General features: G+C 35.6%; 2 protein-coding genes across 2 annotated transcripts; one reads left to right on the forward strand and one right to left on the reverse strand.

The window, feature by feature from the left end:
• Positions 1-583: 583 nt before the first annotated feature.
• On the forward strand, positions 584-11,260 carry LOC145639216 (NAD kinase 2, chloroplastic-like). The gene is made up of 8 exons (XM_081690391.1): positions 584-1,295; positions 2,198-4,117; positions 5,001-5,122; positions 5,576-5,717; positions 5,810-6,034; positions 6,318-6,392; positions 7,458-7,559; positions 10,812-11,260. Exons 1-8 carry the CDS (start codon positions 1,083-1,085, stop codon positions 11,013-11,015), a joined length of 3,003 nt encoding a protein of 1,000 aa, XP_081546517.1. The 5' UTR covers positions 584-1,082; the 3' UTR covers positions 11,016-11,260.
• Positions 11,261-13,180: 1,920 nt separating this feature from the next.
• On the reverse strand, positions 13,181-14,855 carry LOC145639217 (1-aminocyclopropane-1-carboxylate oxidase 5-like). Its single transcript, XM_081690392.1, has 3 exons — positions 14,652-14,855; positions 14,314-14,540; positions 13,181-14,079 (listed from the first exon to the last, which is right to left on the reverse strand). Exons 1-3 carry the CDS (start codon positions 14,751-14,753, stop codon positions 13,443-13,445), a joined length of 966 nt encoding a protein of 321 aa, XP_081546518.1. The 5' UTR covers positions 14,754-14,855; the 3' UTR covers positions 13,181-13,442.
• Positions 14,856-15,457: the final 602 nt, after the last annotated feature.

Consider the following 15,457-nt stretch of genomic DNA (forward strand, 5'->3'; position numbering starts at 1 on the left):
CAAAAACATCCAAATTAAAAATAAATGGAACTCATAATACTCTTTTAATTCTTTTTAATATATTAACATTGTATTTCTAAATTATTAATACTAAAAAATTCAAACACTTTATTTGGAAAAAAAAAAAACCCCTTTAAACATCTCAGGGCAATGCCTGAATCAACACACTAGTTTGAGATTTACTTGGGGAGTACTTAGGCTTTTCTTATGTTATAAAAAGGCCTCATACCTTTTAGTCAAATTTGTATTCACGTGCAAAAAGAGAAAATAAAATCACGGGACCATTACCCATGGACTCATATAAAATACTATTGGAACTATTTTATCGCCATTAATAGTGTATTAGGCCCCTATTTAACGTATCACTAGGAGGGATTTTTTACGATTCCGCTTACATTAAGAGCGATTTTGTACAATACCACTAAATCTCGAATCACATTATTTTTAAAAACCCAATGATACAATTCATAATCCATAAGAGTGAATTACGTTTTTACCCATGTAAGTACGATTCTTAAACTTCAGAATAAGGGTGTAGTTCGAAAGTCCAAACCCATTTTAATTGGGTACAATCCCAATCAATGTAGGACTCATCAAGCATTCAAGCGTATGGCTACTGTCCTATACTCTTATCCATGCTTGCTGCCAAATTACATTGTCACCTTCAACCTCTGTGCCAAACACAAACACTGATAAATCCACACCCAAGAAAATTTTGGAATTTGGATAAAAAGAAGGAATTCAGCTTGATTTGTTTGATTATAAGATGATAATTTTGAGGTTGAAAATGACACCTTTTTCAAAATCCCAACACCCAATTCGTCCTAAACCTTACCCACACCATTTTCATCCACACTATCTTTCTCTCTCCTCTTGCTCCCACCACAATCTTACCAGTCTTTCACTAATTTCAACTTCACAAAATATGAATTTCTGAAAATTTACAAAATACCTACAAAAGTTTGAATCTTCCCTGATTATTTGAGCTGATGATCAGGCTGTAAGAATCTGAAATTTAAGGGAAAAAATCGAACTTTTTTGATGCTTTTTTGTGGGGTTTCTTTGGTTACGGGTAATTCGAAATGAACCACTCTCCAGCAGCAACAAGCACTGCGCCTTCTTTCCAATTTTGCCCTCATGGGTACTTCAAATTTTCCGATTTTAGGCATGCCCAGAAGCTGTTTGTTGGTTCGTATGGGTTAGTGTTGCAGAGGAAGGAGCTTCATCGCCTTAAATTTGTGGTTTCTGCTGAGCTTCCTAGGCCTATTACTCTCAATTTCGGTTTGGATTCACAGGTTTTGATTTTATTAGTAATTTGATGTTTGTTGATGCCATTGAAATTGATAATTAATTGCCATGAATAGGGTTTCTTTTGTTGTTTTTTATGGGGGTATTGGGAGTTACGAAGGGCAGTGATGTAGACGGGATATGATCTGAGGTTTTAGGTACTATATGTGGTGTCTTTAATCAACTAAGCTAGTTGACATTCCAAATTTTTTGTTGTTGTTTTTGCAAAGAGTTGGATGCTTGAATCTATGCATGTTTGGTTATTTTTAGGAGTGGTGAAATCTTTTAATTTAAGTGCTTTGTTCATTATTATTTCTGTTTGTATTGGAGATTTTGATGGCAATGAAACAGTGTCTCAAGGCTCAATTTCTATTTTCTGTTGGTGACTGAATCTTCTGCTGTAGTAATTTTAATCATTGTCTCCTTGCACACCAAGTTCCATAATGGTGAATTCTGCAATTTTAATTTTGCGAATATTCCGATTTTCCAGTGTCTTCCTCGCAGTTTTGATGTTTGTTTGTAAGTCTACATCGTCAAATTTTAGTCAATATTGTAGAATTTGTTTAAACTTTAGAGATATTGTGATGCTAAACTAGGCTTTCCTACATATGTTGTTTTCCCACAGTTAATGCTTGTTGACAAGAGGTTGTGGTTGGTTTGAGTAGCATACTCTCATTTCTTATTTTGGTATCATATTGACTAACTGAAACCAGACAGCTGTTCATTTTTGGGTTCCACAACATCTTAAATGTATTTCTGTGTGCTGGCTAGTAAATGTATTATGTCTTCTGTCAGCTGGACCAATATGGAATAATATTGTCATATTGGATGCTGAAGTTACAATTTGTTTGAAGCTCTTTTCCATCATTTTTTAAAAATAAATTAGAAGATGCTTTATTGTGCTTGGCAGACGTATCAGCCTCATGATGTTAATCAACTGCGTTGGATTGGTCCTGTTCCCGGAGATATTGCAGAGGTGGAGGCTTACTGCAGGATATTTAGGGCTGCAGAAGTTCTACATACTACGCTGATGAACATGCTATGTGACCCTCTCACTGGTGTTTGTACCGTGTCGTATGATTTCTCCTCAGAGGTGTTGGAAGATAAAATAGTAACGGTTCTTGGATGGATGATATCTCTTTTAAATAAAGGAAGACAAGATGTTCTTTCTGGCAGGTCATCACTTATGACATCCTTTCGAGTTGAAGAAATAAACACTATGGAGGATAAACTTCCGCCACTTGCAACTTTTAGGAGTGAAATCAAGAGGTGTTGTGAAAGCTTGCATGTTGCTCTGGAGAATTATTTGACACCTGGAGATGATAAAAACCTTGATGTATGGAGGAAACTCCAGCGCCTTAAAAATGTGTGCTATGATTTGGGTTTCCAACGTGGGGAAGAGTCACCCAGTCATATGTTGTTTGCCAATTGGGTTCCAGTATCTATGTCCACTAGTAAAGAAGATATAACGCCTACTGATTCTGATGTGGCTTTCTGGAGAGGTGGTCAGGTGACTGAAGAAGGTTTACAGTGGCTATTAGACAAAGGATTTCGGACCATTGTTGATCTTAGAGCTGAGACTGTGAATGACAATTTCTATCAAGTTGCAATAGATGAGGCTGTTGGCTCTGGGAAGGTTGAACTAATTAAGTTGCCGGTTGAGATTGGAACATCACCTTCAATGGAGCAGGTTGAGAAAATTTCATCTTTGGTATCTGATCCCAGCCGGAGACCCCTCTATCTGCATAGTAAAGAAGGTGTGTGGAGAACATCTGCTGTGGTTTCAAGATGGAGGCAATATGTGGCTCGCTATGAGTCACAGCACGTTTCCAATAGTCCCATTCCAGTTGATGGAACATTAGTGCAAGGAAGAGATGGAATGTCTTCAACTGATGCACCTTCAAGTGTAAATAAGGAGAAACAGCTGAAGGATGGAAATGCTCTGCTTCCAAATATGTCAGATTATACAAGTAGCTTCAATGGGGTGCTGCATGGTCAAGATTCTGTAATTATTGAAACAAATGTTCAGCAAACCAAGGGGGGTCACATCATTCACAGTGGTGGTATGTCATTGACTGAAGTGAATTCTAGTATGTTAGAGTCCAGTACAGGCGCAAATATTAACCCATTCAAGTCACAGCTTCCTCCCAACAATGTCTTGTCTAGAAAAGAAATGTCCAGATTTTTTGGTAGCAGAAAGATCTCCCCATCCACTTTTGTCAAAACACAACGGAGGAGTTCAGTGTTGCTTCCTTCCCCCAGAGAAACATACACTAGTAGCATTGAGAAAATGGAGCAAGTTAGAATGGAGTCTGAGTCGGTGCTGACAGAACCTGAGAATTCAAATGGGTCAACTGGCAGCACAGATTCCTCTTTGCGTGACTTAAATAAAGCCACAGGCAATGGTACGACTCTAGCTTACAGAGATGCCTCTAGTGGCACAATTGTTAATGGAGACAGGCCTCTTGTTATAAGGAATGATGTTGTAACTAGTGTGACGAATAAAAATTTGGCCAGGGACACAACTGATGCTAGTAAGTCTGATCAGATGAGTAATGGTCATTCTTCTGTTGTTCCAGGAGAAAAGGGTGTTGACGAGAACATGTGTGCTTCGGCAACTGGTGTTGTTAGGATACAGTCAAGAAAGAAAGCTGAAATGTTCCTTGTACGCACTGATGGATTCTCTTGTACAAGAGAAAAGGTGACAGAATCGTCACTTGCATTTACTCACCCAAGTACACAGCAGCAGATGCTTATGTGGAAATCTACACCAAAGACTGTTTTATTACTGAAGAAGCTTGGACCAGAACTTATGGAAGAGGCTAAAGATGTAAAAATTTCTCTCTTTACTTTTTCCTCCCCATGTTCAATCAATTTTTGTAAACTCCCCATCTTTTTGGGCCCCGTTTTTTTAAATGATGATTTTGTGGGTCTCAGAGACTGAGACAGCTGCCATTACTAGTCTCAACTGGCCAGTGGTAATGCTGTCTACATCTTAACCTCCCTAGACTCTGCTGAAGGTGGGATAAATGCTGTTTACATGGTTTCTTATGCTAATGCTAATCCAAAAATTTACATGATAATGAAAGAATCATAGCTCATACATATGTCAAAAATCTGCTTATACAACAGTGCATTGCATTATTGGTGCAACCTTCTCACAACTGCTTAAAACAGGGGGAAGGGATGGCAATAGTGGAAAAAGGAAAATGTTATCATAAATTATTTGTGGCGAAGATTGATTTGGCTGTAGTAGTGTTCTATTGTTAGGTTTACAATAGTTGCATTAGATATACTGGGCTTGTTCATCAATGTTGGCATTTCCTTTATGATTAAACCTGTCATTTAAGCTTTGATGACAAACAATTGCACCCACTAATAAGGTTCTGCAGCCAAACCCATCCATCTATGTATTCTCCTTTTACTTGATAAGTATCATGTAATATTAAATTGTAGAGGCCAAGAAATGTCACCCACTGAGTTTGCTTGCTTACCTGTGACAAATATTTTGCTTGTAATTGGTTTTGGTGTGTTAGTACATTCAAGGTAGATGCATTTTATTCTCTCTCATTGACAAATTACTATATATTGTTTAGTAACAGACATACAGCAGTGAATAATGACAAACAATGTGTCATGTTTTGTTTTGATCTGTAAGCAACTATATGTCATGCCGACCTCTCAGGGCAATCTTTTCTCTTCTGGCTGTGTAGGTTGCTTATTTCTTGTATTATCAAGAAAAAATGAATGTTCTTGTTGAGCCAGATGTGCATGACATATTTGCAAGAATACCTGGATTTGGTTTTGTTCAAACATTTTATGGTCAAGATACAAGGTAATAATTTTTTCGAAGTCCACTCGAACTCTTCATTTACCTCAAGTATTCATGTCGGAGTCTTGACTCGGACATGGGTAGCAGGGTAGGACACTTTAGAGTAAGTCGCAGGCCTCACAGTGAGGTATTTACCAAATCTTAATCAGGTACCAAAATATGTGATTTTGGTACCAAAATTTTTTGTACAAAAACCACATTTTTTGGTACCAAAATTGTATTGATCTTACACAGTATGCCGCTAGGAGTTATCTGAACACTTTAACCCTTCATTTTGAGTCTTTTTCATAGTTATCAAGTCAGAATGCTTGGATACCCACCCCTGTTAGACACAAGTACCCAAATCCCAAATCTGAGCAACATAGAATTTTATTTTATTTGCATGATTAGTCCTTCAGTTCATGTGGGAAAATTCTAGTTGCAAGCTCTCTGAGCTAGTTTGTTCTTCTATTGCAGTGATCTTCATGAAAAGGTTGATTTTGTTGCTTGTCTCGGAGGAGATGGGGTGATTCTTCATGCATCAAATTTATTTAGAGATGCCGTGCCTCCAGTGGTGTCATTTAACCTTGGATCTCTTGGCTTTCTCACCTCCCACAGTGTGCGGTTCCGACCAAGTGCTTTATTAAATGGTTGCTTGTCTCCATTCAACTTATTGGTCATCAACTAATTTCTTCAGTGTAATTTGTGCAGTTTGATGACTATAAACAAGACCTTAGACAAGTTATTCACGGAAATAATACTACAGATGGTGTGTATATAACACTGAGAATGCGACTTCGGTGTGAGGTTTTTCGGAATGGCAAGGCAATGCCTGGTAAAATTTTTGATGTGTTAAATGAGGTCGTGGTCGATCGTGGTTCAAATCCTTACCTGTCGAAAATTGAGTGTTATGAGCATGACCGACTTATAACCAAGGTACAGTGACTGGAATTCCAAAGTTTACTAGCTTCATTATGACCTAACATCATTTGGGTGATTTCTTTGTGTTGAAAATTTCTCCTAGATATATGTCAATCATCCATAACAAGTGTTTAGGATACTTGCCTGTAGGAAAAGTAATGAAAGTTCTTGCAGTCAGTTTAACTTAAACTTGTATGACATGAATTTTCTTTCCAAGTCTGACATGATTAAGGAAAAAAATTGTGTTTCTCCTTAGATTCTTCTTGCAAATTATTTTCCAAATTGATACGTGCTGCAGGTCCAAGGTGATGGAATCATTGTGGCAACACCTACTGGAAGCACAGCGTATTCAACAGCTGCAGGAGGTTCCATGGTGAGCTTACTTTTCTGAAACTGTTTTCAAAAACTTTATAATCCATTCTACTGTCATCTATCTGTGGATTCTGCTTTATGAATTAATTTTTTCACGTGATATTCATGAAAGCATTACAATGATATACTTCAACGCAATATCGGCTTTTCCCAAGGCTTATACAGATGTGTGTTGGTGGGTTGAGAGGGGGGGGGGGGGGGGGGAGGTCGATGTTCATAGTTACCCTTATGGTAACAGAGTAGCTATTTCCATTAGATCCTTGATCTAAGACATGGCTGTCAGCTCTCCCTCTGTTTTAATTAGATGTTCTGCAGAAAAGACATCCTTATGTTAAAAAACTTGATAATGTAACTGCATCTCCAATCATGTGTTTTTCTAAATATATATTCATTATCCCTCTGCCACTTCATAAGTGGTAATGGTCTATTAATGGTCATCTATGAACAAAAAGGAGATATATGTGATGGATGAGCATTAAAAAATTACCATGCACTTGACAATGGAATCTTCCTTACAAAATTACATAAATATCAATATATGGTGATCTTTTGCCTTCAAACTTGAAATATATCTACCTCACCCGTCAAGCTGTCCTAAGGCAACATTTAATTCTGGCTATTATAAATTTCAGCAAATTATGAAATTCTCTGTTTCAACTAGACATCTTTTAAGGGTTTTAACCCCCTTTTCCCTTTATACTCTATATTAGAAAGGGAAAAAAAAAAAAAAAAAAAGAATATTGGGTGGGTTGCTAACCAACTAACAACCAAAATCACAGCCTCCCAGGCTCATCTGCCCTAATAATTGAGAAGCTCAGACGAAGTCGTCTGGTGAGTTTAAAGGTACTTTTCACCTTTTGTTCTCTTGGCTCGTCTTCTGATTCTGTTCTACGTTTCTCCTTGAGAGCTAAATCATAGTAGTAGTGAGGAATAGTATTGTTAAATAGTGTTCATATTGTTATTCTTGCTTTCCTTTCTCAATATACTATTCTATTGCAGCAAAACTGTACAACTAATTTGCATGTGTATGTCATAATGATTGACTTGTAATTTAATGGATATACAGGTTCATCCAAATGTTCCCTGCATGCTGTTTACCCCTATCTGCCCACACTCGCTTTCATTTAGGCCAGTGATACTCCCAGATTCTGCTAGACTGGAATTGAAGGTAAAGTCAAATTTTTATATTTATATGAAAGTGAAAATTATGTTGCTTCCTGAACATGAATTTTCCAACCACACTATAAACTAATGATAACGTATAGACGATATACCTTCATACATTATACTTGTGGTAGTTGTGGCTTCAGTATGTGTGGCTAAGCTATGAGAATATGAAACATTATGGAACCCTTTTTACAGATTAGTTTACTCCGTTTTCTTTGGATCTACCCAACCCATAGACTCTTGTTCATAGGAGAAATGAGTGGGTGTAAGAAAAAAGGCGGATCTAACAAGAAAGAGGTTGTTAAAAAATGGGTTGGTGTAAAAATAAACAACAAAGCCTTAGTCCCATTATGATTTGTGGTTGGTTAACATGAAAACAACAACAAACCTTAGTCCCAAAATGATTTGGGGTTGGCTAACATGAATCGACATAAGGAAATATCCGACGAAGAAAAAAGGATATAACAAGTTAGTTGAAAAAGTTTGAAAAGAGGTGTGTAAAGTGAGAAATAAGAAGCATCCAAGTAAAATTTAGGAGGGTTTTAAAAGAATGATAAGAACAAATTTAATAAAGTATTAAAAGAGTGGTAAAAATGAGTGATTAAAAAACATAATGGCTTGAGAAAAATTTAGAAAAGGAAATTAATAAAGTTTATAAAACAGGAATTAAGTAAAATAATAAAATTAAATGCTGAAATATAATAAACAAAATATATATATTATTATTATATATATAAAGCTTAACTTTTAGCCAGGTCACGAGGCAGCGACACTTGGCATTCTAACTTTTCGCCAAGTGTCGCGCCACGTTGGATAGATTTAAATACACTTCCTAAGATAAAAAAGTTAGTGTAGAATTCTATTATGAATCAAATTTGGATAGAATTTTAGGATAAAATTGTTAATTTAGAGTTTTATTTTCAATAAAATAAAATTTGAGTGTCGCGCCACGTTGTATAGATTTAAATCGACTTCATAAACAACCCGGGCATCGCCGGGGCACAAAACTCGGCGATGCCCGGATAGTTTATGGACTTTTAAGATAAAATTAACTTTTAACTTTAAAATAGAATTCTAAATTAACTTTTAAATTGAAAATAGAATTCTAAATTAACTTTTTTTTTCTACAAAGTCAATCTATGTTTATCCAACGTGGTACGATACTTGGCGAAAAATTAAAATGCTAAATGATGTTGTCTTGTGGCCTAATTATAAATTTATTATTTGGTATTTTATCGAAAATATAACTCTAAACTAATAATCTTATTCTAAAATTCTATTCTAGTTTGATTGAAAATAGAATTCTTACCTAATTTTTTTTATCTTATGAAATATATCTAAGGTGGCGCGACACTTAATTAAACGGTTTTTTTTTATCATATGAAGTCTATTTAAATATATCCAAGGTGGCGCGACACTTGGCGAAAAGTTAGAATGCCAAGTGTCGCTGCCTCGTGACCTGGCTAAAAGTTTAGCTTTATATATTAGTTATATTATATTATATTATATTATATTATATTATATATATATATATATATATATATATATATATATATATATATATATATATATATATATATATATAATCATGACACGTTGACGTGAATCTTCTCCCTCAACACTGTCCTATCAAACACTATATTCTCCTCATTCCCCAAAGCACTCAAATCACTCTCAATCACCTTCTTCCAAGTTTTCTTAGGTATTTCCCTTACCCCTTGCAATCCCAACACTTTGCCCCTATTCAAGCCTCCTTGTTGGAGACTGACTTGATCTTTTTCGTACATGACCAAACAACCCTAACCGGTTCTTTCTCATCTTGTAATCAAATCGATATAATCCCTAGTTTCTTTCTAATTATCTCATCCCTCAACTGATCCTTTCTTGTATGCTCACACATCTTATTCATGCGGCAATGCTTTATAGCCTAACATTTTATACCATATAACAAAGCAGGCCTTATTGTCGTTCGGTTAATTTACCCTTCAATTTATGAGGTATGCCAGGATCACATAGATTCCTTTAAAAATTAAGGGTTGATTAAATAAGATACAATGAGTGAAGGGGTAGACATTGTGGATGAGGGTTTAAAATTGATAAAAGGTGTTTGCCAAAAATAGAACAAAGTTGAAATGGCTACATCAAATAAATATCATCAATATGGAGAGAGGGTATATCAATAAAATAACAGAGAGAACATTTCTTAAATTAGTCTCCTCTTTACTCTTAAAAATTCGCTAATTGTTACTATTAATCCTGTGGCCTTGCTGCATGGTGCCCTTGTCATGGTCTAGCCCACTGCACTTGCTCCATCTTCATTTGCATGCTAGTCAGCTCTCAAACGGGTGAAGTTCAAATTTTGTTATGTATATATCTCTGTGCTTTTGCTGAAATTTGTCTAGCTCCAATTTAATGAAGAATATAGAAGACAAGTAATTGAACTGCTTTTAGCATTACAATCAACCATTTTCCCATATTTGTTCATTTGAATGAGAATATATAGAAGTAAGTGATGATGTAGAGATGGAATATGGGTCGTTTGGAGTGGGTCAATTCAGTTCAGCTCATGTTTCGATGAAGATTTAATCCAATTTAATTCAAGCAGGGAGAGTCTCGAGTCTATTGGAAAATTAATATATTGAAAAAAAGTTTATTTTGGTTTAGTTCAATGGGTCATTGAATTAACACTTGGGTCATTTTGTAACGTGTTTTTGGAGTTGCTGTTCTGGTGGTTCCGCTGAACCCTGATATGTAACGCTGGGAAAAGTCATGTCCTTTGCACTGCATCATTCGTTACGTAATGGTGCTACCCCCCTGCATTTGAGCTTTTCTGTCCCTTACACCCATTCTTTTTTTAAATTGGCCAAAAACATTTTACTAAATACTTATATAATTAATAAACATTTAAGTACACATTCACCATCTGAAAAATATAAAAACATCCATTCACCAAAAAATGTATATGAAGCTAAAACCATGATTTTGTAAGTGATGCTAAATATAATAAAACAATGCAAACTGTTAGCACTATCATATCCATGATTTTGCTCCATGGGATTGTGTTATCAAATTTGAGAACAATCCACTGTCCTGTTGTACATGTTAGTTTTGTTAGGTCTTGTGATGCAGCAGTTCTAGATAACATCTACATATAAAAGTTACACTGGAAAAGTTTCAATATTCAATTTTTTTAGATTTTTCTTTGGGGTAGTATTTCATTCTGGAATTTAATCACCGGTGAATTGCAAATCAGGTTCCTGACGATGCAAGAAGCAATGCATGGGTATCCTTTGATGGCAAAAGAAGGCAACAACTCTCTCGAGGAGACTCGGTTCGGATATCGATGAGCCAGCATCCAATCCCGACAGTTAACAAAGCAGATCAGACCGGCGATTGGTTCCACAGTTTAATTCGTTGCCTAAACTGGAATGAGAGGCTTGATCAGAAGGCCCTTTGAAGCAGGCTCCATGGTTTTGTGGTGACTTTACAGGTTCATGTAAATTGCTGTACATAATTTTGTTAATTATAGTCTGCAAATATCATAATTATACGGTTTAACAATACCATTATTTCCTACTTTGGCTTCCAACGTAAAGTTACCGGTTGCCACGTCATTTTTTTCTACACAATTTTTTTGAAGTCACACTGTATACTGTTTCAGTCCCATACATATATAATAACAAACTCACTTATTTTTCTCTAGCATTATAGAGATCTTTCTTCTGTTATTTTCATTGCAATTTGCTTCAGTTGTAAATAACAGGAATTTCCCAGATCTCAGAAGAGTATAAACCATTGAAACTTCGAACTCGGAATTTTTTTCTCATCAAAAGGTATGTTGAAGCTGATTAACACCGTCATTATATGACACATTTTGTTTTCTTATAATAATTTAGCCTCTACTTGAATCTTATTTGTTTCAGAATTGGTTGTCTGACAATGCAGTTCCAATCTAATTGAATGGGTGTACTCCTTAAGAACTAACCTGGAATCGAATCATTAATTATTAAAATAAACCCAAAACATAATTTGATTGGATCTAGAACATACCACTATGTTGTTCAGTAATCAAACTACTACAACATGCATCTTACCTCACTTGCTAAACTAGAACCTTGTTTTCTCCCAACTGAGGCTTCCTGTTTCTTTTGTCATGTTGAACTGCATTATTCTGTGTAGTACTGCCCACATTTGATTAATGTAATCAAAGTTTAGTGATTTACAAAGAATAACATTTAATTGAGTTGTAATATGGAAAATAATATTTTTTGATACGAAAATCTATTCGTTAGATATTGTGTTAAAACTGCTAAGAGTGTTGACTATATTTTAATACTGCAAAGCAATTGTGAAATTTGACAAAATTAATGCTTTGTAGTTTGTATGAGTTACATGAAGCCTAGTTGTACTGAAATGGAAAGAATATATGATAGAGTTGCTAAATGTAGCGAGTAAAAAGGTGTAGGAGTAGAAATCTTATCGAAACAGTCAGGACTTCAGGAGGCAAGGACATTTCCTTGTTTCTTCAGTATAGAGTTGGCTATCTTTGCAGCTTTGAAATAGAATCTATTGTACAAGTAAATCTGTACCGAGCGGGAGCAGTGTAAAGGCCAGTGCTCTAGGTGGTCTTACAAAAATTTCTTAAAGCACACTTATTCAACCTTCTAGTGCATTCAATTTGGAGGCGTTAACCCTATCGTGGCCTGTGGACACTGAACAATGAGATGAATATTACTGATTTTATCCTTTACGAGTGAGCTTTTGTACCGATTGTTACTGCTCTGTGATATGATTGAAAGCGCAACCAATTGTCAAATGGAGGTCCAAAACATTTTTGATGAGATACTCAAAATTTGAGGGCATCTTAGATCAGTAGTGTGTCTTAGGCAGTGGAATATCAGAAAGCAGAGGTAAAACTAGGATTCTGTGTTGAGTTTTATTATTGCTTCCATTTTCCTCTTGGTGTAGGCTGAACAATATTGCTCCCTGATCTTACAGTAATTTGAAGGCATAATTAATGTTATAAACATAGCAAGATGAAGAATCCTGTAACTAAAATTATGACCAACTTTTGGGAAAATAAATCAAACAGTAATAAATTAGCTTCTAAATACTAATGTTTAAATAGGAGAGCTGGTAGTAAGTAAGAACTTCTACAACAATTTATGACTATGTATCACTAAGATGATGAAGACTTCAATGGGTGAAGCGAAAAAGAAAACCGAAGCGAAGGCATTCTGTTAGTCTATAGCTCTTTATTAGAAGGACCTGTTGCTGCTGAATTAGCTGATGTTTATCTGCTTGTATACTTTGCTTTTGTTGCATGCCTTTATTTTGTTATCTTCCATTTTTTTTTTACTCTGCACTAGTTTTGCAAATATGTATAGTATTATTTACAAATCTCTTCTTGCTGGTTGACTTTATGATTTTGATGTATATAAATATAAGTATATTGCCGTGCAACTGAGAGAAACTTTTGCATTTCTTAATGAATCTGAATTGTAATTTTCTGAAAGATATAGTCAAAACTTTTAAAATGATTTAAACCGAAAAAGGAATTAACTGTGCTGTATTGCTTGGGGAAGTATCAGAAACAAACCAAACATGAGCATAAGTACTCCGTACGTAATAAGCTGCGATAAATAAGTCAGGATTACTGATACCGCGAAAAATTAAAAAGAAGTCTAGATTACAGAATAAGGATTACATTAATCCAACTTCTTAACACCATACTACTTCAAAGACATCCACCAACCCACAATTAGAGGGTAGAATGCTTTGAAAAAACACAAAAAAAAAAGGAATAAAGATTAAAAAAAATTACTGATGGAACTTTGTGTTCCAACAGTTATATTATGTGCTTGAAGTTAAAAATAGAGAAAATTTACACGGCCTTAACAGCTAGGAACCTGGGTTCTTTAGGCAGGAACTTCTGTTCTGTGTAAACAGACATGTAGTCTCCAAACAGAAACCTCGGATACTTGACACTTTCCTTGGGAGATTTCTCCAACTCCTCCTCTTCCTTGACCTCCTCGACGAGCTGTGGGGCTGGGGCAATGGATGCCTTGTAAGATGGGTTGTAGAACGAGGCAATGGACCGCCTAGTCCCTTCAAGATTAGGCAAAACCCGATGCCAGGCACTCTTGTACCTTCCATTGCTTAGGACTTCGATCTGATCTCCTGTATTGATGACTATAGAATTTGGAACAGGCTGCACTTCGATCCATTCTCCATCTTTAAGCATCTGTAAACCACCAACCATGTCGTCTTGGAAGAGCAGGATCACCCCACCGGCATCTGTGTGGGCTCGCAGGCCTGTCACGAGCTCAGGGTGGGGGCAGGGTGGGTAGTGGCTCACCTTGGTGCCAAAGAAGGCAGTCTCATCCACTCCTTCACTAGATTCTCCACTGTTGAAGGCCGCCTTGATGTAGCCTTTTGGCAGACCAAGATTCTCATCCATTATTTCCATCAGTTTTTCTGCAAGTTTCCTCAGTTCTGCTCTGTACTCTGTCATTGTCTCCCTGTCATACACATGATTGTTGATATTATTAAATATCATAGTCCATAATTAATAATTCAACAAACAATAATTATATCCTTTCAAGAGATGATTAAAAATCTCCGAGATTTGAAGATCTTTGTCAAGCTCTGATGCATTTTTATGCTATTATATTGTACCAGTATAGACTGTAAGTAAAAATGGTTCTGAAAACCCAAGAAAAAGATTTTGCAGAGTAATACAGAAAACTGCTTACTTGAATCCAGGAAGTTTTGATGGCCATTCATTGTCATCAGTAAGAAGAAAGACATCTTCCCAATCAACATCATCCAATTTCTCTTCACTTTTACTCTCGACGATCTCATTCAGCTTTGTCACAGGCTTCGACTTCTTGAACACTTCTTCTCGTTCGAGCTTGAAACAATCAGAGCTGATTTTCTTAACTCTCTCCAGAAGCTCCTCTGAAATCCCATGATTCACCAACTGCAAGAAAAATCAGCTCCATATTCTTTAGCAAACTCTTTTTAAGGCTAATACATTATAACAAAATGATCAAAATTATATTACAAGACAAATATTTATGCAATAAAGTACCTGGAAGAATCCCCATTCTTCACATCCATTATGGATCTGAGCCATGGTAGCAGCCCTCTCTTCACCATCAAGTTTCGAAAAATCGTAAACGGGAACCCCCATTGTGATTGTAGAAGATGTGTTAAGAGAGAAAGGGATAGAGCAAGAGAAAAAGTTGTGTATGATTATATGTTTTTCTTAAGCTTGCTATGCTGTGTGTTAGAATATGGGTGGAAGTAGAGGCTATTTATAATGCTAATTTTCTTCCCAAAAAGTGGGATTATTAGTCAATCATAACTCTTTTATTTAAAAAATATATAGATAATTTCTTTTTTGAAGTGATAGGAACTGTGAGGCCTTAATTAGGGGTTACAGTAATTATTAGTTATATTAATTACATAAAGCAAATTATAGTTAGGTCAATGCTACTAGTACACGCTTATTACTTGGTTAGTTATAACAAAAGCATAGTCAAGTTTAGAGTCATTGATGAGGCAATTTTATTTGTTTAAAAGAATAATATAAAACTTGATTGCAAAATACTTCTTAATACTATGTATTAGCGTGTTTAGACAATAAAAGACGTGTAAGCTTACTAATCAAGGAATGATGAAAATTTTAAAACAAATACTATATTGTTTTAGTTTGCACAATAATCTAGATTAAAGTGCTACTTTAAAAACTTCAATGATCATATAATTAGTAATAACGTCTAAATTTGTGTATTGTTATGGTCTCGTACTTGCAATAGCAATAGGAATTTCATTTATTTTGACGGGAAGTTGATGCATTTTGAAGTTTTGACTTTTTTATATTATTATATTATA

This window comes from Chenopodium album, chromosome 7 (assembly GCF_948465745.1).
Source record: "Chenopodium album chromosome 7, dcCheAlbu1.1, whole genome shotgun sequence".
In the NCBI taxonomy this organism is placed as follows: domain Eukaryota; kingdom Viridiplantae; phylum Streptophyta; class Magnoliopsida; order Caryophyllales; family Amaranthaceae; genus Chenopodium; species Chenopodium album.